Source organism: Cucurbita pepo, chromosome 4 (genome assembly GCF_057944985.1).
Source record: "Cucurbita pepo subsp. pepo isolate OVF chromosome 4, ASM5794498v1, whole genome shotgun sequence".
NCBI lineage: Eukaryota > Viridiplantae > Streptophyta > Magnoliopsida > Cucurbitales > Cucurbitaceae > Cucurbita > Cucurbita pepo.
Window position 1 is genome coordinate 8512566 of NC_141801.1, and position 23939 is coordinate 8536504.

The following is a 23939-nucleotide window of genomic DNA, read 5'->3' on the forward strand; positions in this document are numbered from 1 at the left end:
GATCTATGAGATATAAACAGACTGTTTATGTTTATACGGTAATTTTTAAACATGGTATTATGTAATTTTTTATTTTTAAAAAAATAAGTTGAATCATATTAATTAGAGATATTTTTTAAATTTTAAAGATATTTTTTTTAGATAAGTACAAAATTTAACCGTATTTTTATGAATTTATTTAATTTTTTTTTTTTACTAAAATACCATTTTAGTGGCTTTAATAAATATTAAAATTAATTTCAATAATTAGTTTATTGTTAAAGTTTTTACAACGCATATGTAGACCATGTTTTATTCGTGATGGGTATTAAATTTTATGTTAAGAAAAATAAAAATAAGAAAAAACAAAATATAAGAAATGATTTTGGTACACTTATTTTAAAAAAGTAACTCACAAAATAGCCCATTTTCAAAAACAACAAATTGTTTGTTTCTTTTTTTTAAATAAATTTATGAAAATAAATTATACACTCTTCACAAAACATGTTTTTCGCTAAACAACAAATTTAATCATTTATGGCTTTTTCTTTTTTATTTTTTTTTTTTATTTTTTTTTTAATTTTTGTTATTGTGGATAAGATTTCTTTTACAATAAGATCATGTATAGAGATGTTTATTTAGCCTGTATGATCTTGATGAGAAATCCCGATTTCAACGACTAATAGAGAGAGAGTGAGAAGAGATTATTGTTTTAAACTTCATCCAATTTAAAAAAGTTCATAACCCAACCAAAATCGTATGAGTTGAATTATGATGATTGGATATTTTGAGTCATTGAAAATCAACACTGTACCACTTGAACTATGATGTCCCATATTGGTTGGGAAGAAGAACAAAACTCAATTTATAAAGGTAAAGAAACCTTCCCTTAGTAAACTTGCGTTTTAAAGCTTCAAGGGGGAGCACTAAAGGAAAAGCCTAAAAAGGACAATATTTGCCAGCGATGGATCTGGGTTATTACAAATCGTATCAAAGCCAGACACCGGACGCTGGCCCCAGAGAGGGTGGATTTGGAATGGGTCCCACATCGATTGTAGAAAGGAACAAGTGCCAACGAGGACGCCGGGGTGGATTATGATGTCTCACATTGGTTGGGGAGGAGAACAAAACACCCTTTATAAGGGTGTGAACAGGATTATGATGTCTCACATTGGTTGGAGAGGAGAACAAAACACCCTTTACAAGGGTATGAAAACCTTCCCCTGACAGACGACGGATTATGATGTCTCACATTGGTTGGAGAGGAGAACAAAACACCCTTTACAAGGGTATGAAAACCTTCCCCTGACAGACGACAAGGATTATGATGTCTCATATTGGTTGGGGAGGAGAAGAAAACACCCTTTATAAGGGTGTGAACAGGATTATGATGATGTCTCATATTGGTTGGGGAGGAGAACAAAACACCATTTATAAGGGTGTGAAAACCTTCCCCTAGCAGACGACTTTTCTTGAAAGAAAGCCTAAAGAAGACAAAGACAATATTTGCTGGCGGTGGCGGTGGATCTGGGTCGTTACAAATGAGCTTAAAGAGGACAATATCTGCTAGCGGTGGATCTATTTGATTACAAATGGTATCAGAGCTAGACACCGGACGCTGGGCCCCAGGGGGGTGGATTATGATGTCCCACATTGGTTGGGGAGGAGAACAAAACACCCTACAAAACACCCTAAGGGTGTGGAAACCTTCCCCTAGCAGCGTCTTAAAGCCACCTTGAGGGAGAAGCCTGAAAGGGAAAGCCCAAAGAAGACAATATCTGCTAGCAATGGATCTCGGTCATTATATGAAATGGGTTGATTGGATATTTTGAGTCATTAAATATTTTTAAACACGGTAATTTTGTGACTCATTAAAATTGACCCTAAATATAATATTAACGCTGATTTCTTTAAACTATATTTTTTTAAAATATTTTTTATTTTTATTAATTTTATTTAACATTACATCACCAATAATACAAAATTTATGTGTTAAATTCGAGAAATTAACTTGGAAGTAATGACTAGATTTGAAAGGGAACTACATTTATATTTATTTATCAACTATAATGTAATTATTGACCTTAATATAATATTAATGTTTTATTTTTTAAGCAATAGTTTTTTATCAACATGTTTTAAAATATATATATATACATATATATATTATTTAACACTACATAACAAATAAGACAAAATTAATGGGTTAAATCTGAGAAATTATTTAAAGAAATGAGTATATTTGAAAGGAACTTCTTTATTTATTTTTATTATTATTATTTTACATCTATTTATGCAAATATTTAAAAAAGAGTTTTCTTTTAGGTGATCTAAGCTTTCTACGCGATAGATATTTGAATTATTGTGTTTGTTTTGTCGTATTATAGGATGTAACGACCCTCTTCTGGTACCGCCGCCAGATCCACCTCCCTTTTAGGCCCAACGTCCTTACTGGCACATTGCCTCGTGTCTACCTCCTTCATGGGACAGCGAGAAGGCTGGCACATCGTTTGATGTCTAGCTCTAATACCATTTGTAACGGTCCAGATCCACCGCAAATATTGTCTTCTTTGGACTTTCCCTCAAGGCTTTAAGGAAAAGGTTTTCACACCGGTGTTTTGTTCTTTCCCCCAACCAATGTGGGACATCACATAGGTTATATAGATACCTCGAGATGCTCGAGCATCGTAAAATGCCCATATAGTAGAATGACGGGCGTTCAAACCTTTCTAAATGATTAGTGCTAAATATCCATTAATAATATTTTTCTGCACAAAAATACTCGTTATAATATGGTGCGTCCAATCTAGGTGTGACAACCCAACCTAATTATTTTTATTCTTCTTTGTAACAACCATACAAAAATATAATAAAAGAATAATAATAATAAACCAACACAGAATTTTCTCGTATACATTGTTCTCACTCGAATGCTTCTTAGAAGAATTTTTAGGACATCACTCAACATATGATTACTTCAAACCAAACACGCTTAAATTTGGAGTTCCTATAATTGAGTTATCGAAAAAATAACGTGTACTTTGTTGGTATAGATAGCTAAATATCAATTCTTTTAAGTATTTCTAAACTATCATATCGTCAAAATTACCGACCTTTTTTTTTTTTTTTTTTTTTTTTACTTGAGCGGATCCATAGTTCAAATGGTTGGACTTTCAATCTCACTTATGTTTTTCATTCTTAACATGGTGTTAGAGTCCGGCCCTAAACTTAGTCATTTCAATAGAATCTTCAAATATCGAACAAAAGTATTGTGAGCCTCGAAGGCATAGTAAAAAATAACTAAGATTCCAAAAGAAAAAGAAGTCGAGCCTCGATTAAGGGGAGCTGTTGGATGAAAGTCCCACATCGGCTCATTTAGGAATGATCATGGGTTTATAATCTAGGAATACTATCCGATTGGTGTGAAACCTTTTGGGGAAGCCCAAAGCAAAGCTACCAGAGCTTATGCTCAAAGTGGACAATATCATACCATTGTAGAGAGTCATGTTCATCTAACACAAATATGGTAGCGATTTTTATAGGAATGTCGCCTAATTCTCCAAAATTTATTTTAAAACACAATTCCAAAAAATATTAAATGAATTGACAAGTACCAAAATGAGATTGATAAAGGATAGAATAGTAATTATGAAATAAATAAATAGAAGTTGGTTAATAAGAACTTTTTTTTCTTTCTTTCTTAGATGGTTTGTTATTCTTTCCCAAAGTATATTTCGTAAGTTTTGGATAAAAGCTCTTATTATTAATTTTTACATTCAAGGGTAATTTAGTCATTTTCTACTCATAGGATTTACTTATAATCGAGGATTGATAAATTGAAAAAACAGCTAGAGTTATAGATATCATATCAAACGAGAAGTAAATGAACTCACGGGTCATATTTGAGTGAGACATTGTATTGTGTGTTTAGGTAGCGTTTGGACAGAAATGTTCAACGGTGGCAAAAGGGTGCACACAGGTTGGATTGCGCTGTCCGGATGTTCTTCTTTAAAAAATTCTTATTTATCCACGATACATGTTACATTAATAACTAAAATCTCAAATACCCGACATTTACAAGTCACAGTACATCACTAACATACGTCAAATATTCTTAATTTTCGTAATAATCTTAAAAGCCCGCTTGGGTTGTAACCCTATTTCCGAGTTGGTTGGGTTAATGTCAACCCGCTAACCGATCCAAATTTTTCGATCTTAAAAAAAAAATTAACTCAACCCAATCTTGAGTTTGGTTGGATACTCGGGTCATGCTTTGGAAGATTCAATTCCTATAGCAATCATTGTTTCAAAATTCTAATACTCTTCAATGTCTGAATTCAGGCACGAGATCAAGTTAAGTACTCAATAATTGCTCGATACTTTAGAGATCGGAATAGAATTCAAAAAAATTCATAGATGGACACGAAAAAACTTTATCATCCCACGTACGTACTATCGTGTTCACGAATAGATAGATTTGATATGTCTCTTTCACATCCATTATATGGTTTTGGGGGGAAATGGATGAAACATTATGGATAAGTTGTGGTATGAGGTTTTGGATTCTTAGGATATTCGATATGATTCAAAGTGGATGAGTTGTTGATGAGTCATCAATCGTGTCAACTTTGTCGTTCTTCCACATTACCCTAACGTTTCGCTGCATAATATTAAATAGAAAAGGACCTTTTGATGTCGATGTGTTCTTCACGTAAGCTTCCTTCCACCAACACATTAAACAAACCAAAAAAAAACCAACCCTATTTCAATTATCAGTGCCTTTTAGCTTCCAACAAGATATGGATCCTCGTCATCTTCGATCATAACTTATCTATTCGCATAAACTTTTCGTACCCATGTGAATGATTCGGATGTACACTGATTGGATTGAATAGGGTTCATAGCTTAACTTAATCTAGTTCTTTATCTTTGAGTTGGGTCGACGCTGGATTGTTTGTTTTTGTTTTAGTTATATAATATTGTGAGATCTGACATCGGTTGAAGAGGGCGACGAGTGTTAGCAAAGATGCTTGGTTTTGAAGGAGGTGGTTGTGAGATTTCATATCGATTGGAGAGGAAAACGAGTGTCGACGTTGGATCCTAAAGGAAGGTGGATTGTGTGATCCTTCGTCGGTTGGAGAGAGGAACGAAACATTATTTATAAGGGTGTGGAAACCTCTCCCTTACCGTTTTAAAAACCTTGAGGACAAGCCTGAAACAGAAAGCCTAAAGAGGATAATATTGGTAACAGTGAACTTGGGTGATTACAAAAATCTTAGTTATTCACGATGTTATTACTAAAGTCGCATAAACTCAAATATCAAATATTCATAAGTCACACTGATCATTATTACGTGTTACAAATGTCAATTATTCTAAATTTTCAAAAATTCAATTAATCTAAAAGAGAAAAAAAAAAAAATCTAACTCAAAAAAGAATCTAATTCAATTCTTATAATAATTTAGATTTAAATAGTCTAGGTTGCTCGAGTCATCCGTGGAAATTAAAAATGAATTTATTTTATAAACAATAATATTATTGGATTATGTCACTAACGTGGGTGTGTCTTACTTCATCCATTATCATAATATTTTATATATATATATTAGAATATGGATTTTTATATAATTTCTTGCTAGACTGCGCCTTTGTTGGAGTCCATATAATATTAATGCATCTTTGTTCACCTTACTTATCAGTAAAAACAATATTCATAACCTAAAATATTGAAATAATATTTTAATATTTAAGTTAAGAAATCATTTATCAAAATTAAGTTAATTAATATGTATTAACTCCAACTATTATAATTTTTACTTTAAAACTTTAAAAAATATTATAATTTTTAGTTTATAGACATTTATAGTTTGAAGAATTAAGATACAAAATATTATTTGGCATGAATGTATATTTGTATGACGTTATTATTTATTTATTTTGTTGAAATTTTTTAGTTTTAACGGAGTTATTTAATGGTCAAATTTGTGCATGGTGAAAGATTTGGTTTTTATTAAATTAATACGTTCTTTTTTTAGACTAGATTATAAAAAGTTTAATCTCTTCTGAGATAATCAATATTTCACATAATGTTTAATTGAAAATAACTCATTTCTATCCGATATTTTATTTATTTGCATGATGAGAATGTTTTTTGTATAGGAATTTAATAAGGCTTATAATAATTATATCAATGGATAAGGCAACTCTAAATTTATAATAAAGTGATCTAATGAATTTAATTAATTAATTTTATCTCTGCCGATTTTTTTAATTTAGTTGATTTTTTTAAGTAATCAAATTAATGTTTAATATATTAAACATAAATAGAAAAATACCTTCAATTTAAATCGTTATATTAGATATATCTGAAAATCCACCTATATTTTTGGATTCTATTTAATAAACTTCAGAATAGTATACCCAAATTTTTATTTTAAATTTAGAAAATAAAATTTATATTTAAAAAACAAAAGTTTAGCAGATATAATATCTCATTTTTAAAACTCATTTTATTTTATTGATTAACTAAATATGAACAATAAAATATATTATAAATCATTCAACATTGTTAAATAATAATTATACAAAATATAGAACATGAAACATAGTTGATAAATTAATAAATAATACAATAAAAAAATGCAACTATCAAGTTGGGTTCACACCATTAAAATTGTTTTGCAATCAAAATACCTTTCAGTTTTAACCCTGAACAACAAAATACATTGGTGTCAATAATAATTCTTCAGACATTGACCGACTTCATTTCAAAAAAGGCTAAAACATTGGGTGTCAACAATTCTCCAGAGGTCGATTTGATTTCAAAAATGGCAACACACCACTTTAGAACTAGAACTAAGTGAGAGATGGAATGAAGAAATGATAAGAGAGATAAAAGGGGAGAGGCACAAAATCCCAGCAGTAGACTCTTCATTTCTTCTTTCCAGCCTTGGCAGCGTCTGAGGCCTTTGTCTGGTCCAAGAAATTGCAGCCATTATTAGTAGATGTTGTGATATTTTCTTTCATATTTAGAACAAAGCGAAGGATTTACTCACTTTCTTTACTCCACGAATCTTCTTGGCTCTGTTCTTCCTCTCCTTCATTTGCTTCCTTGATTTCTCTACTTTAGTGTCAAGTCCATTCTGTAACAATATAACAGCACTTGATTTGCATCAACACAGGAAAAAGCTATATTGAAAGATACTGATCTAAAATTGCAAAAATATTCGCCAAAATGGCTCACTTATAAAACATGTACGCATCTGGCAACAGCAAATTAAAGTAGAGTACGCCTCAAACCAAATCTTTCAAACAAAGAAACCAGCATCTCAGACATTATTCCCTCAACTGCCTACACTTCTTTCAGATCTATCTAATCAAATCCAATTTGTCCCTTCCCAGACCAAATTTCTACCTAACATGCCCCACACTTCTTTTGATTGATCCAAGTGAAATCGAACTGCCCCCCATCTTCTGTAATCAATTGATGCATTATTCGTCTCCTCGTAAAAGAATTATCATTTTTTCACCATCTTTCAACTTCATTTGGCTATGCACCTTCATGTGACCCAATTGCATCCTAATGTGCCCCCCTACCCCTACCCCTCTACATTTGTCCCGTGTCTCCAAATCGGAACTCAACATGTATACCACTACTCTTCGACACACACAATGCTCAAAGCAGTGTCCGTATTTTTAAACTAGTATTGAATCCTTTAACAAAAGCACTAGTTAGAATCTCAAACAGTAACTTTGCATCAAACACAATATATGTGCGGGCAGAGCCTCCAAGGAAACAAAAGGGAAAAGATAGTAACCAAATCACAGGATGGAAATGTTGATAAGGAAGAGAAAATACCCTGATGAGCCTGTACTTGGGTTCGTATTTTTTAGCGTTTTCAACAGAATCATAGATCAAACCAAACCCAGTAGATTTTCCACCTCCAAAGTGAGTCCGGAACTTGAAAACAAAAATTGCATTTGCATCCTTCACATCATATATTCTTGCTAACTTTTCCTTCAGCTCTGCCTTCATGTCAAAAAGACAAGTCAAATCAAATGAGGGAATAATTTAATACTTGAACAGTCAAAACAAATCCTCCAATAATTAGACTTGAAACACAAAAACGATTAAGCTTGACAATGTATTATTGGCATAACATCTCTAAACAAAGAAAAAAAACCAAAATATAAACTGTGACAAATTGGGTGAAGCATGTAAGCAGCTTTCTCAAGCATACAAAAAGAAAAAGGAAAAGAAATGCAACGGCCAAACTTATTCATTGTGAAAGCAATCCACAAGTTGCAACTAAACTAAAGAAGAAAAATAATTACAGCCGCAACAAAGAGATTTACCTTAGAGACGTTTGGTCTTCCTGGGTGAAGAACATCAATGACCTGCATCAAACAGAAAAAGGAACAGTCAGAACTAAAGCATAAAATAGAACTAATGAGCTCCATTGCTATAGTGTTTGTGGCCTTAAGAGTAAAACTCAAATTCTCAGGATGTTCTCAACCACTAGAGTACAAGAGGTTAAGAACACCCATAGAACTCATGTAATACCAAGAAGGAAAAAAAAATGTGGCATGCTCACGAAACATATTATTTTTTCAATATCAGTGTGTTCGTGTCTAACCCTATTCTATTTGACGCCTAACACCACTCTGTTTAATTATCAAGGAACTGTAGAGTATTAAATCCAAAGTAGAGGCGGCCTCACAAAACATGTATATTGTGAAAAAGCTTCAAAGAAAGTAAGAACCATATAGCTTCTAAAATTTTGTCAACTAATAATAATTTATAACAGAATGTAGTAAGCAGATATAGATGGCGTAAAGGTCAACAAAAAGAACGAACATCAAACTAAATAATTAACTTGCGCTACATAAGAAAAAAAAAAAAAAAAAACTGAGGAAAAATGGGAATCGACTAAACGGAAACAATACGCAATTGCAAAAATTTGAGTACGGATCATTGAATCTACTATAAAACAAAGGAAACAGTAACAGAGATCGGAAGTTCGAATACTAAATTATTCCTTGCGAAACTAATCCGAGAAATACTTGAAAGATTCAATGCATCAATATGTTGCTATTGAGATAACTAAAAGAAAAGAGAAGAAAGAAGAGGCAAACTCACAAATTGCTTCCTGGAGAGAAGCCGGTTGGTCATGAACTTTCTGGTTCGTATGGTGACTGCCTTGTCCGCCATTGTTGGTGAGGAGTAGGATGAAGTGAAGTGAAGCGAAGCGCAACAACACTAGGGTTCTGCAAAGAGGAGAGACTTTGACGGAATGAAACCCTGGGGGCATAGATAGGGTTATTGTTATGGGCTCTTCATTGAAGCCCATCACTAAAGGCCCAACTAAGTTTTTTTTCTCAATTTAAATAATAAATAAATAAATAAAAAGCTAAATTAGCTAACATATTTATTAAGTTCAAAAATATTTCAAAATTACCATATTTATTAAATTTTAGAAAGAAAACTTTAAGGTTGAACTTTTAAAAAAATTCAAAACAAATGTTTCTTATAAACAATATGGTTCGAGAAAATTTTTAATTTCATTTTTATATAAAAAAAATTGTCAAAACGACAACCATTATAATTTTTTTTAATCGAACTATTGTCATTTTGTTAAATTACATGTTCATAACTTTGAATAATTTTTCAGTAGTTGATCAAGTGTTTTAATGTTTTGTATTAAGTTCAAAATTCTTATTAGAACGAGTGGGAATTGCTTAGATTGGACTAGGGACCCTTGTAGGTGAAATTAGTAACGTTGAAATTTTGTTTTGAGGTAAGTTAGTTCTCCTAATAAACAATTCTAAGGCTACCTTATGTATGAATTGTATCGTGTAATGTGCATTGTTTGCTATATTTTGTGATGAATGTGATATTCATGCATGTATTTGTAATGTACGTTAGAAAATTAGTTATGAAACCTCATGCATATTTGTAATGTATTTGTAAAATTACCCATTTAATATTAAAATTGTAATGTGGTAAGTTGGGTGGACTCGATCTTCTACTTTCTCCTCCAAACTTTATTATAATTATACTAATTCAACGGTTTTTTCAAGCATAATCCATTATACTACATGATATACAATAGATCTTACTTACTATTTATTCTTAGAATGATCTATACGTACTCAACGACGCTAGTTGAGGTAGTTTGTCTACGTTTCTTAGACAACATTCCTCATAGACGAACTTCTTCACAACCCACCATTGTTGAATACTAAAACACGAAGGTACCATTTATCCACAAATGGGGCCGTTTAAATTGAACAACCTTCCTAAAATAGACTTTATTTCCAAGAATACAATCCAAATATTGGTTGCGTTAAGCCATAATTCATTTCCTTTTCCTTTTAGGTATCAAACAATTTCCCTTAATGGTTCTTAAGAAAATTCACATGTACAGCTACACAAACGAACATAAAGCGTTATAGCTTTAATATAAACACAACGGCAGACAAAATTAGCAACAAAAGCTTGAATTGGTTGATTAAAATGTGGTTCTGATCAAACATTCAGAGTTCACAAATATCACCAAGAGGCTGAATAAACCATTTGAAGTTCATATAAACACCTTTACAATAATACTACTAAATCTTATAGTTTCACAATCGTGCCATCATTTTGCCATCAAGTAAAGAAATTAATTGACGAGCCAAAGTTCCTTACAGCTTCATTACAGGGATATAGCAGGTGGAAATCTTTATTTGTTCGAAGGGCTAAAAAGAAATTCACCATTCCCCATTCTCCATTATCACAAAGCTGTCAAAAGCTTACCTTCAGATGATATTAACCTAATCTAGCTTCTCTTGCTAATACCTGAAAAGGGGGTCGAGAAGAAAAAAGATAAGGGAAAAGACAAGAGAGCACACAATTATTTGAGAGAAAATGGAAAGGGAACTTGATATTAAACCTTCAAAATAATATAGCACGGATGCATATATAACTCCTAAGATGCATGGATACAGGCATAAGACATAGATATGATAACACACACAAACACAGAGACACATCACAATTTTGAAATCTTTGATATGGACACAACAAAGACACGTTCATTAAAATATACATTTGTTATAAGTAAATTCAAAATCAATGAGTTTATACATTTATAGGCTAAAAAACGAGTTTCATGTACTATGTTATAAGAAATTATTATACATCTATTTATTATGTTTTAACAAGGCTTTAGTAAGTCCCTAACGAGTATTCGGTATCCCATATTAGCCTTGTACAATTAATATCTAACATATATCTATTGAGCTATCTGACATGGGCAAATTTGCAAATGAGTGTTTAAAAAAGGAACTCCAATAAGCATTAATCAGAAAAGAAGAGTAAAGTTTGGTTTTTTGGTGGGGGAGGGGGGAGGATACTCACCTCTTCTGCAAATTTAATCAAAATAGTCGTCCGTGGTCTTTGTTGGCCCTCCACTGGAACAAAATGTGCCGTTACAACAGCAGGAAACCCAGCATTGTCCAGAACACCCTTATACCAAATAGGAACAAATTCAGAACTTTCATAAACTAGATTACCGCCCATATCATGGAGAGCTTGCAGAACTTACTTTTACTATGCCAGCTACAAAAGCCCCACAGTTAAACGCTCCCATGTCTTTTGGAATTGAAATAAATCTACGGTAAATGATTGGGTTATTGAGTGAAAGCCAAAAAAAAAAAAAAAAAAAACAACCCTGAGGATAACACAACAAAAGAATAAGAAGACTGGGACAATAGTTTACCTATTCACGAGCAGCTCTTTCTCACTGATCATGTACTCATCTTCATGCTCAGTGCCTTTCTCAAGTGAGTCAGCAACCTGACAACATGCAAGCAGAAATTAGTAGATCTTTTCTACTTATTCTGCCAAACAGTTTAGAGGAATTATTTAGGAGTTCTTTTTAACGTTCGTTATTCTAGTTTACGTTCTTAAAAATTATGCTTATTTATCGACATTGTCATTTATTTTCTAATCTACTTTCAAAAACATTTTTTTAAAATCATGACCCAATTTTGGAACCTAAATATGTAGCATCTGATTTTTTTTTTTAAGAAAAAGAAACCAAGCTTTTATTTGAGAAATGTGAAAGAATATTCCATACAAGAGAAGCCCACCCACAACAAATGCCTGTTCTATAAAAATACTATTATTTCTCTCATGCTAAGTACACACACCATAACACCACAAAAAAAAAAAAAAAAAAAAAAAAAAAAATGTCTTCCATCATGGATCTACAATTTCTGTTACGCACAAGAGACCCCAAAGAAGTCCAAAAAACAACCTCAAGTCAACTGCACTAACTAGCAAGACCAAAACAAATGATCAATATGCTCTGAAGCTTCTGTGAACAAGATGCACCATGGATGCCCCAAACACGAAGAAAAACACCTTTGAACGAGATTCAGAGTGTTGACTTTTCCATACAAAACCTACCAGAAAAAAATTTCGACCATGCAAAATCTACGGGAAAAAAAAAAAATTAACCTCCTTTTGAATTTTAAGGAAAACACAGGAGTCTTTTTTTTTTTGGGGGGGGGGGGGGTCACAAAGATTGAAAAACACTACACAAAAAAACCCCAGAAAAGATTCAAAAGCCAAAACGAAGAATCTTTCTACCATGGTTGATTTGAATATCCCTAATCAACCCCAAAAGGGCTATAGCCTCGAACACCTCCCTATCCATATAGGGAGAGGAGAACCCTAAAGAATGGGAAAGCAAGTTGGACACAGGAGACCAAACCAAAACCAACTGAAAATGTAGCATCGGTTTAGGAGTTAAATTTAAAAACTGTTTTATAATAGTTTTCAATCTACATCAATTAAAACAAACTAATGAAGAAATGTGGTTTTAGATTCAGATGTGCAAAGTAAAGTCGGACACTTCGGAGGCTCATTGAACTGTATCGATGCAGTGAGATCCTGAATACCACTCATGTTGTCATATCGTTACCCTCTAAGATCTACATTCAAAGGAGTCAAAAAAGGAATAACCTTAATTTGAGGAGTATAGGTGCAATCCTATTAAATAAGGGAATTAGCCTATTTCCTATTTTCTATTGTTTCATTTTCTGCATTGTTCCCTTTTTCTGTATAGTTCCCTTTTCACAAGATTATTAGTTTTCTGGTCTTGTCTAATGAATAATAAGAAAACAGAGTAATATATATTACTCTTGCAACATAAGGTTTAATTTTCAAAATTTGAAGTTAGAGGGTGTAATCTACCATACTTCAAGGGCAATTTGTGCAAGAAAATACAAGCATTCACCTTTCCAAACAAAATCTTCCAAATTGTGCTGTGTACAAATGACAGAATTCCTAACAATCGTGTCTCCCGTCTATTTCCCTGAGAGAACAAACAAGCATAAAGCAGATATGCATGTTACCTTAAAGGTAGAGTAAATAAAAAGAACGAAAAAATTATGTAAATGAAAATCTGCAATTCAAATCTAAAAATATTGCGCTTTATGCTCAAGAGTTATCTCCCATGTACAAGCCCAATAACTGATGCTCTAACAAAAATTAATCAATAACTAAACTTTCATGGTTAAACAGATCTACCATCTTCATTGCAAGTAGAAGGGAATTAATGATAACTGCCGCTAAAATTAGCTAAGTGGTTTGGGAGTATTTTTATAGTTGTTTTAGAACATAGTTTCACACGCTAATTCTTTTTCAATAGATTTCTCTTGTTGTAAGTTCAAAAAATACACTTTTGAATAGCAGATTATACCTAAATAAGTACTTATTATAATTAATGAACCATTGATTGGAAAACACTGCAGAACATATCCAAAATAAAAAAGCGGGGCAAAAATACACTTTTGATCCCTAAGGTATGGAGTTAGTGCTATTTGATCGCGATGACTGAAAAGGGTCACTTTTAGTACCTAAGGTTTGAAAAATAGTTCTAAATGGTGTCATGTGGAGGCGGTGGAGAGCATAGATAGGGTAAACAATGAAGAAATCATTGACAGAAGTGTGTTAGGGAACTTAGAGGGTGGGAATCATTTTAATGGAGTGTCCATTGTGGGACTTTGGAAAAGAGATAGCCCTCTTGAAAGGCTATTGTTATACTGTAGTTTCTTAATATTTCATCCAATCAAGACCACACTTGTTTATACAGACTTCGAATCCCATTCCAAAACTTGAAGTAGAAAATGTTACACAAGACTGACTTTATTTCTAACAACACTGTTATTTTTCTCCTTTCCTAAACCCACATCACTGTAATCCTTCCAAAGACCATGAAACTAATTAATTTAAAATAGATGTCTGGAACACTTCATTTCTATCTCATTCCAGACTACTTTTCAGAATAAATCTCCAGAGAGACTTTAGATCTGGAATGAAGAGCTTCCTCCCATATCTGAAGTTTCGTTCTAATGAGCCTTCTGATCTGGAAGGAAGGTCTTCATTACAGATCTGAAGAGGTGGCAGGGGAAGAACAAAAGTGAAGTGACGGTGATCGATGGCTGGAGAGAGGCAGATGGTGGTGGTAAGGTTCAGGGAGAATAGGACAGACAAAGAAGAAGAGGGAAAGAAAGAGAGAAAGGCCACTTCACCAGCAAAATAATATTAATTTTATTTAATTTTGCCAAGTCAATATAATACAAGTCATCAATTACAACATCATAATCCGTTAGTCAACCAATGGTCAAATGGGCTTAGGGACCACTTAGAGCTATTTTAGAAACCCTAGGCCTAAAAATGTCTATTTTCAAACCTTAAGAACCAAATAGACACAAGACGAAAAGTGTATTCTGACCAGAAAATAAATATATCTCTATCGTCTGGTAGTTCTTGTTCTGAATGTTGTTTTTAAAAATTACCGTCAATTAAGTTATCTACACCAAACAAATATTTATTTTAAAGATTAGACAACCATTTTTAACCAGATTTCAAAACCCTAATCTTCGGAAGAATTTCAAAGCTTTTTTAAAAATAAATTTGCGATTTAAACTTAAAATAAAATCTGAGAACATAAAACAAACTTCAGCTGAAAAAGAAAAACAATGTGGTTCAGTTAAAGAAAGCAAAATGTTCAATTAGCTTTAACATAAGATTCTATACCTTCTCTCGATGACAAAACAGTTCCAATACTCGAGCACCAACTGCATAGCCAGCATCCTCCAACCTGATTCATTTTAGTTCAAGCCATCAAACTGTGAGATAAACAATTCTAATGTGCAAGGGAAAAAAGTAACAAGGACATACGACATTGCTGCTATTATTCCTAGACAGAATGGTTTCCATTATTATTATAAGTGATATATACATCTGAAAATAAGAATTTAAAAAAAAAAAAAAAAAAAAAAAAAAAAAAAACTAAAAAGTTCCGGAATTCAACATCATCAACATATCACATTTACAATCCTTTCACCCACACTGAATTGCCTCATGGACGCAAAAAGGGCATAGCCCCAAGAAGACCAAATCCTTCTCTGGACAGCAGCATTTAACTGCCTAAATACAACGAAGTCTAAAACAAACCTGAAACTTTACCCCTCTCCTTAAATCGGGCCTTTGGAGATATATATATATATCAAAAGGAAAAGAATAAAAAAAGAATGTGCAATCAAATGAACATAAGAATTTTCAAATCTACAATATTAGCCATTATTGACGTACATCTCCTGTTAATTTTTGTACCCCCTTTCCAACAGAAACAAAGACCATGATGATGAATCATTGTTGGTTAAGATATAATAGCTCCAAATGAAAAATCACCTTCGTTCTAACTCAGCAATGTTGTCAACTTGAGTCTGATTGTATTGCACGAGTTCGGAGAACAAGAATGCAAATGCACTCAAACTCACCTACACAAACAAATTAAAATGAAGTCACATGCATATTGTAGCTCAAATTCACTTGAAATTATCAAATGACCGTTGATAAGGGGTCTCTAGAAATAATATGCCCTGCTGTAAGGATTCTGTTCCATATACAAAAAGATATATAATTTAGAAGGAAAAAAAACTCAAGTTCAAGTCAATGCAAACTTACAAGCTCAGCAAAGAAATAATATGCCAAGCTCTTGCGTTTTCACTTAGTTAAACATACATATCAAGATTGCAACTGCAAAATCCAGCAAGGAACTAAAGAGTTCTATTTAAACAAATTGGTCCACACAGAGGTAAAACATGCATAGAGCTGAAATTTTTCACAAGAAAAAAAGAAGCAAACGTATCTGTAGAGATAAGGGGAACAACCTCCTGTTTGCCCTTGCTGAGAGGTCTGTCGAGGACATTAGAATACTGCTTGACCTTCCCAACTCCGATCATGATTCCCTAATTCTCGGAAGCGTTGGTGGAAACTACTGGTGACAAATCGTCAACAAAAAAAAAAGTTAAAACCCTTAAGTTCTATCCACTTTCCGTCCTCCAGATCATCTCGAACATGTTTTATTAGGATGTGATTGTAGGTCCATGTTTTGAAAGAAATTGCATCACAAGAAATAAATATTTAGTACAACAAGATGACAAAGGAAGCACAAGAAGAGATCATTCCAACAACTCTCAGAAAACAATCTAATTCGATCAAGAAAAAAATGCACTTAGAGAGACGAGCAAAAAACGATGTAAAAAAATATCACTACAACTCCACATTTATATAAGTGATTAAATAACAAGTCAATCGTAAGAAACCGAACAAACAATACACAATCCTCACTCACAAGTGAGAACACAATTAATCTGAATTTTTAAGGCACCAAAATTCTAACTGAACCGAAAATCTTGAAATGGACAGACTGTTTCAGAAGCTAATCAAACCAAATTGTAAACTGAATTGACCTAAATACCTCAAGAAACCTGATCAAAGGACAATTTACCGCGTAAAACACTATGTTTAAGTTGGAAAAGGTTTGCCACTGCAGATCTAATACCGAGGGTGTGAGTGTCGCAGATATGAGTGTCACCGTCGCAAATCTGGCGTGGATTCGCAAACGAGGAGATATTCGAGCTGCGGCCGCGGATCTGTCGCGCCGCCGCGTCTGTCGCCGAAGAGGGGAAGGAAGATCAAAGAGAAATGAAGAAGAGAGGTTGAATGGTTAGGGAGCTGGGAGAAAGAGGAAACCGACGGTAGAAGGTTTTTATTTTTATTTTTATTTTTATTTTTATTTTTACTCTCATATTCCTTATCCATGGCTTAGGAGTGATTTATAGCTTATTAATGAAAATTATTTAATAAATAGTTTAACCGTTCAAATTAATATTTAATTATATATATATATATATATAATTAAATAAAATATGATCAAGTGCATTACTATTTCTAATTAATATATTTCATGGTCCGGTCTTATACAACATTCGCTCATATATGATTAATTTTTTGATTAGATATTTGAATCTTTTTATTTGGGATAAAATTATGTTTCCATGACTTTAAATTTAATTTTTATACGACCTCAATTATTTGGTTTTGCCATAATTTTACATTTTAGATAAATATTTCGTAAGATCACAGAAAGAAAAAATGTCCCGACATTTTTTTAGTAGTCGAGTCATTATAGAAGAGAGAAATCATCCGGAAAAAAAATCACGACATATATGTAGTAACGACTTAGTATTGTTTTTAGTAGTGGAGTCGTTATAGAAAGAGAAAGAAATCCTGTCAGAGAAAAAAAAGCTATGAATATATGCTACTGATTTATGAACACAGCAATATTCGTGTCGAGTGGTGCATAAAACGCTTTAGAGAGAGAAACAACGATGAAGAGAGAGAGAGAGAGAGAAGTTAATTGGCACGAGGTAGGATGAAGCAATCAAAGGCGTGGGTAGGGGAAATAGAGGTGACGGTGTGTGCATCGAGTGAAATAAAATATATCGTCGTTGTCTCGTGTGCTTAAATAACCGTTTAACTCAACGCTCACCAATTTTCGAGGACAATTGCGAATCTCATTGGAGCTTCTGTTTACAACCATGATGAGCAATGACCAACACGAGAATACGACACAAGAGGGAGAAGAGAGCGATCGCAAGAAAGCTCGGGCAATATGACACCGCGAGAGTTTTTGAACGGAGTTATCTTTTCCGAACATAATCCTAATCAACCCTTAATCAACGATTTAAACTCAAAATTAATTAAGGAAAATATAAATTATTATTTTTAGATTAAAAATAAAAAATAAAAAATTTATTTGAATTGGTCGGCGAGAAGGCAATCCAAGCATTAGGCAAGGATCCACAAATAGGTGCCAGGTCGCCATTTCTGTCAAACACGCCGTACTCTTCACTACCACCACAATATTTCCTCCCGGGAGAGAGAATTCATCCTCAGCCTCATCTTCATCCTCATCATTCCCACCAAAAACCAATCAACAACAAGAAAAAAAAAAGGAAGAAAATATCTCAATTTTCCGTTTCATCTTCGCTTCAAAATCCCTCCAAATTCCAGTTCCAAATCTCTAAAATCCATGGTTTCACCTTCATTGCTTGAACCCCATCCATTGAAATGGAACCGATTCCCAGTTCATTTCGTCCATTCTCCTTCTCCATCAACGAGTGGTCGCTGTCATCTCTACAGACCCTTTGTTCTACCCAAGAATTTGAGAATGGGTGGTTCTAGCTCTGTCAAATTCGGTGTTAGATGCTTCTTTTCCAAGGAGGGGGGGAAGAGTTTGACAACTTCGAATTCCAGGTTGGAGCGATTGGTCGATGGAGATAAACCCAAAAGGCCAATGGAGGTAATTGCCAATTCGATTATGAATGCTCTCAAGGCGTTGCGGAAGCCTGCGATTGCTGCGGTGTTGTTGGGATTGCTGTTGATGTACGATCCTAATTCTGCCTTAGCCGCTTCTGGTGGACGTGTTGGAGGAAGTTCGTTTTCGTCGCGCTCGTCTTCGTCTTCGAGGAGTTACTCAACTCCTTCGATGATTTCTGGTTATTCATATTCTGCGCCTTATAGTTCGCCGTCGTTGTTTGGCGGCGGCGGGATTTACGTTGGGCCGGCGGTTGGGGTCGGAGTCGGTGCCGGATCAAGTTTTTTCTTCATATTGGCTGGTTTCGCGGCGTTTCTTCTGGTTTCTGGATTTCTCTCCGATCGGTCCGATAGTAGTGTTCTCACTGCTTCTGAGAAAACTAGCGTGCTTAAACTTCAAGTATGACAAACCCTTCCCTCTCTGTATCTTGTTTTCTGATATATGGATTTTGTGTTACTGTTTACTCTCATTCGTCTTTTGAATCAACGGTTGAAATTCAAAACATGGCTGGGTGTTGTGCATATTCATTATGGATAAACAAGTCGTTTGTCAAGCAAGGATGTAGCCAGTGTTCTTGAAGGATAAAATGTAATGGCCTAAGCCCATGGTCCTCCTTGGGCTTTCCTTTCCGGCTTCCCATCAAGGTTTTCAAAACGCTTCGGCTAGGGAGAGGTTTTCACACCCTTATAAATAATGTTTCGTTCTCTTTCCCAAATGTGGGATCTCACATAAACAGTTGTAGGTTTCTATGTTTAAAATTTAGACCCTTTTGATGCAGACTGAATCTTTTTCGAAAACAACAATATGAACGGAGAATATGAAAAATAGAAGTATGGTTTCTTGCAGTTAACCCGAATGCCCTCATCACCTATGCTCATGGAGGTCATTCTTTTGAAAAGAAGATGATGATCTTGATGTCTGATGTTATAGCATTGCTAGTATTTGTTTTTAGGGTGGGGATGTTTCTTGTTGAAAAGAAATAGAACCTTCAAAGACGTTGAGAGCCCTATTTCTCTTTTTAACTATAGCTTGTCCTATCTTTATCTTAATTGGAAGAGATTTTGTAAATTCCATTTCCCTTGATTGATGCTCCCCTCTCCCTTTATAGGTTTTTAAAATGATTTTAATGGAAAGTTCCTTCGGTTTCTTACGACACAAAAAAGGTTGTAAAGTTCATTTCACGATTTGAAAAAAAAAATGTAATGATGTACTGGCACAGTGTAGAAAACTTGGTTTCTGTAGTCATGAATTATTGATTTTCTTGTAGGATAGATGAATGCAGATTCTAGAGTTACAATTTACTTTATGAAAAATTTCTACAAGTATGTCATCATTCTTAACTCATGGCATAACTCTCTCTCTCTCTCTCTCTCTCTAGGTTGGGTTGTTGGGCATGGGCCGGGGACTCCAAAGAGATCTAAATAGAATTGCTGAAAGTGCTGATACATCAACCCCTGAGGGTTTGAGCTATGTACTAACTGGTAAACTATTGATTTTTTCCTCTCGAGATTAATTACCTCGCTCACTGATTCCTTTAATAAAACAAGCAGTAAACTGGTACTGTTAGTCCCTGCATGTTAGAAGGTACTATAGAAAAATAAAAGACCCTAATAACAATGATGCCATCTTCCGTTTTCTGAAACTGTTTCCAGCAGGTGTCGTAAAACAAATTTTCTAAGTCAATATTGTTATTTGTTTCGGAACTGTTTAAAGTTCTTCCAAAATGGTTTATAGAGATTTCTTTAAGCAGCAATCACATGCATACCCTTCTGTTGTGCAGTTAAAGTAACTTATTCTCTATGTAATTTTTGTTTTCCCCTTTGGGTTGCAGAAACGATTCTTGCGCTACTTCGACATCCTGATTATTGCATTTCAGGTTATTCATCTGTAAGTCCCACTATGTCCTTGGAGACTGCCTGATCTAGTTGCACAGAGTGAACACATGCATATTAATTATGTATTGAGGGTTGCTGGGTACTAGTGGTGATTGTTCATGCCTGTTTATGAATAGAACACATTGATAAGGCAGGGGAATGTAAAATGAGATACTTCAATAAACGAACATAGTACACAACAAAATCAATAGACTACAAACACCTTTACAATCAAGAACAGCCTGATGAGTTGAATCTTTGAATAGTTATACTAAACTTGCTCAAATGGCAAGAATATGTTATCAAGAAAGTTGTTTCTCAGATTTGTAGTCAACAAATTTTTAACTATATTAGATTCGGATCATGTTTTCACTGAAGAAATTTCATTTTTCGAAGGATCCCACTACCTTTCATTCTCTCTCACATCATGTTGATGATTGTGATGTTGCATTTGAAATTAGTTTGAGTAGTATGGAATCTTTTAAGCTTATAAAAACTACTATTGATGATACTGGTGCAAAAGGTTTTTTTTTTTGTTATGATTTAGTATTATTATTTCAAGAAAGTGACGAAGAGATTCCTCATTTTCTTCCTTCATCAGTGCCTTACAAATTTACTTTCTTATTGAAGCTTATGATCTTAAAATGCGGGAAATTCCTCTATTCAATTCCCAAAGCATTTGTTGTTGAAGTTCAATTAATTTATTGCATTTGCGGTTTGGGTTCAATAGTTCTTGCTTGATGTTTTGGAGTTCAGTTCTTTTTGGTTGGACTCAAATCTTTGAAGCTTTCCTGTTTTTTTTTGTTCAAGGCTTTGGGTCCTTAGACATTGTCTTTGGTTTGGTTTTCGAAGTGTGATCATTTGTGTTAAATTTAGTCCTTCAAGCTCTCTTTTTATTAGTTTCTTTTTGTTCAGTTCACTTGGTGTTTCTCGTTGTGGACGTTTTCTTCTATATCTTGTTCTTTTTGTGCTATGTCTTGTTCTTTTTTTACTCCCTTGTGGAGTTTGTACTTTCAAGCATTAATCTCTTTTCATGTATGAATTAAAAGTTTTATCAGTCTCTTTCATTAATGAAAAGAACATCTCTGGTTCAAAAAAAAAAAAAAAAAAAAAAAATCTGTTTCCATTCACATGAGGGAATAAGTTGAGAGCTATGCATTGGGTTCACTTTTCACTTGCTAATAGGAGAATCCAATATCTTCCTTTAAGCAAGAGGCCTAATCTCGGGTTGTTGTCTGCCATTATCATATCTCTATATATTTTTCTGAACAGAACACCTACTCATCAATATGGTGATTAGTACGAGAAATAGAATTCACAAATTGATTATATTTGAGTTTATGGGCTTTAATTACAAAAGAATTTTGTTAGAAAATATTAACTATAGGGGCGGGGGCATGAGGCTTTGGATGGGAAATGTAACTCTTCAGGTTCAGAATTCTGATTGAAAAGCTTGCTAAAAGAAAACTTTTGATATCTCCTAGAAATGGAATTTTAGTGCATGAACTTGCTAGGTCTTCAATGGATTAGTGGGGTGGACTTTGTATAATTAATGGCATATATAGCCTCCCCATTTTGCCTACACGATATTGTGGTGGTGAAGTTTCTTCTCCTATTCTTGTTTCCAATGAGAATGCTTATTATCACATTCTTCTTTGAATTATTTCTCATAAGGCTTGCTAGCCTTAGTTGGTATTGGAAGCTTAATCTCACTCTTTTTGGAAAAAACTTAGATGGATCTGAAACGTAGTATAGAAGATGGAGAGAAGCGTTTCAATAAACTATCAATTGAAGAGCGAGGGAAATTTGATGAGGAAACTCTTGTCAACGTGAATAGCATCAAAAGACAGAGTACAAGCAGCCAGAGAACAAGTGGATTTAGCAATGAATACATTGTGGTTAGTTTCACTTGGCCTTGAGTTTTATGCAATGTATACTATTCTACATTATTTTTTGTCTTGATTTTTCTTGCTGTGCTGATTTAGACTATGTTTTTTGGTGTATTCTTTCTCTTGATTTTTGTGAGGTGTGTGTGGTAATATTGGAAAACCACTCATTTTAGAGAAAACAACGTGATGTTCCGTTTCTCTTATTCATAATTGAAGTTTTTTTCTCGATTAAAGCAGAACACTTCTGGAATGTAATTCAGATTTTATTTTGATGATTGGTTACTAAGAGGTGCATTCGTTTTGCTGGAATGATAATCTGATATTCATGAGAGAAAAGACCACGGTTTCCTTTCTTCTACCCTTTGATCACAATATTTTGAATATTAGATAACAATATTGGTGGCTGCTGAGGGAGTGCACAAGCTACCTGCTATCAATGGTAGTGGGGACTTGAAGGAAGCTTTGCAAAAACTAGCATCTATTCCTTCCAGCAAAATATTGGTAAGTTGGTATTTTAGGCCCAATAATCATTTCTATTTTAGCTTTTTTGTTTTTGAAAATTAAATTTGTTTTTTCCCAGTTTCTTCATAGTTGTTCCTACCTATCTTTTCTTTTTTTTTTTTTTAGGAAACCAAAATTCAAAAACAAAAATAAGACTTTAAAAACTACTTTTTTTTAGTGTTCAAACGTTGTTTGAGTTTTGAAAACATTGGTCAAAAGTAGATAACAAATTGAAGAATCTCATCTCATGGGAGTGATCTTTGTAAGTTTGATTTTAAATGACTAAAAACCAAAAGCAAAAGTTCTGTTTATTCTTAGATCTCAAAGTCTATTCTGTTTGCATGCAGGCAGTTGAGGTTTTATGGACGCCACAGAACGAGAACGACACGTTGTCCGAGCGTGAACTCCTGGAAGATTATCCACTTCTAAGGCCTCTATAAGTATGTGCGAAAATATATTCTTATTCTTAACTTCGCTGTACTTATCACAAGGATACATAATGACACTAGAATATAGAGAGCTGTCTTGACATGGGAAAAGTGTATATAATACCATATCAGAAAATTGGTCCACAAGTTACAAATTTAGTTTAAATTTGGATGTTTTTCATTCAGGTTCTATCTATCATTTGGTGAGTGAGCACTGGCTTTCTGCATTCTACTATTTAGTGATGATAGAATGGTTATAGCATATTGAAATTGAAATTGAATGTGTACCTCAACCCAACAATCAGGAGATTGTGAAGTCTTTATGCTCTTTAGATGAACATTGAGGTTCATGACCAAAAATGCTTACACTTACAGAAGAGTCGTGATATTGGAGAATGATCTTCCTTTGATAGTCAAGTTCAAGATTCTCCAATCTTGTAATTTGCAGCTTTTCTTTTTCTGGTTTCTTCATCCCTGGGAATTTTAGTTGCAATGATTATGAGATTTAGTGACCTACTTTTTAGGTCTAGATCTACCAAGGCCAT

General features: G+C 33.7%; 3 protein-coding genes across 8 annotated transcripts; 1 reads left to right on the forward strand and 2 right to left on the reverse strand.

The window, feature by feature from the left end:
- Positions 1–6653: 6653 nt before the first annotated feature.
- Positions 6654–9276, reverse strand: LOC111792197 (small ribosomal subunit protein eS24z). The gene is made up of 5 exons (XM_023673539.2): positions 9120–9276; positions 8336–8377; positions 7839–8009; positions 7036–7122; positions 6654–6952 (listed from the first exon to the last, which is right to left on the reverse strand). The coding sequence occupies exons 1-5, from the start codon at positions 9189–9191 to the stop codon at positions 6911–6913; spliced, it is 414 nt and encodes a 137-aa protein (XP_023529307.1). The 5' UTR covers positions 9192–9276; the 3' UTR covers positions 6654–6910.
- Positions 9277–10464: 1188 nt separating this feature from the next.
- On the reverse strand, positions 10465–17104 carry LOC111793665 (Transport protein particle (TRAPP) component). Of its 6 annotated transcripts, none has more exons than XM_023675656.2 (9): positions 16885–17104; positions 16211–16314; positions 15729–15817; positions 15072–15135; positions 13267–13344; positions 11743–11819; positions 11569–11635; positions 11382–11489; positions 10465–10820 (listed from the first exon to the last, which is right to left on the reverse strand). In XM_023675656.2, the coding sequence occupies exons 2-9, from the start codon at positions 16280–16282 to the stop codon at positions 10791–10793; spliced, it is 585 nt and encodes a 194-aa protein (XP_023531424.1). In that variant the 5' UTR covers positions 16283–16314; positions 16885–17104; the 3' UTR covers positions 10465–10790. The 6 variants fall into 6 exon arrangements, with proteins under 6 accessions (XP_023531424.1, XP_023531423.1, XP_023531422.1 ...); XM_023675655.2 differs by having other exon boundaries at positions 16211–16317; XM_023675654.2 differs by having other exon boundaries at positions 16801–17104.
- Positions 17105–18203: 1099 nt separating this feature from the next.
- LOC111793389 (myelin-associated oligodendrocyte basic protein) lies at positions 18204–23586 on the forward strand. Its single transcript, XM_023675236.2, has 6 exons — positions 18204–19101; positions 20081–20183; positions 20534–20589; positions 22310–22474; positions 22853–22966; positions 23314–23586. Exons 1-6 carry the CDS (start codon positions 18418–18420, stop codon positions 23404–23406), a joined length of 1215 nt encoding a protein of 404 aa, XP_023531004.1. The 5' UTR covers positions 18204–18417; the 3' UTR covers positions 23407–23586.
- The last annotated feature ends 353 nt before the right edge of the window (positions 23587–23939 follow it).

Coding starts and splice junctions, on each gene's coding strand:
- LOC111792197 (XM_023673539.2), bottom strand. CDS start 9,191: ATGGCGGACAAGGCAGTCACCATACGAACCAGAAAGTTCATGACCAAC. Junction 8,378..9,119: donor TTCTCTCCAGGAAGCAATTT/GTGAGTTTGCCT, acceptor TGTTTGATGCAG/GTCATTGATGTTCTTCACCC. Junction 8,010..8,335: donor GAAGACCAAACGTCTCTAAG/GTAAATCTCTTT, acceptor TTTGACATGAAG/GCAGAGCTGAAGGAAAAGTT.
- LOC111793665 (XM_023675656.2), bottom strand. CDS start 16,282: ATGATCGGAGTTGGGAAGGTCAAGCAGTATTCTAATGTCCTCGACAGA. Junction 15,136..15,728: donor ATTGCTGAGTTAGAACGAAG/GTGATTTTTCAT, acceptor AAAATGAATCAG/GTTGGAGGATGCTGGCTATG. Junction 11,820..13,266: donor GGAAGATTTTGTTTGGAAAG/GTGAATGCTTGT, acceptor GCATGTTGTCAG/GTTGCTGACTCACTTGAGAA.
- LOC111793389 (XM_023675236.2), top strand. CDS start 18,418: ATGGTTTCACCTTCATTGCTTGAACCCCATCCATTGAAATGGAACCGA. Junction 22,475..22,852: donor TTAGCAATGAATACATTGTG/GTTAGTTTCACT, acceptor TTTGAATATTAG/ATAACAATATTGGTGGCTGC. Junction 22,967..23,313: donor TTCCTTCCAGCAAAATATTG/GTAAGTTGGTAT, acceptor GTTTGCATGCAG/GCAGTTGAGGTTTTATGGAC.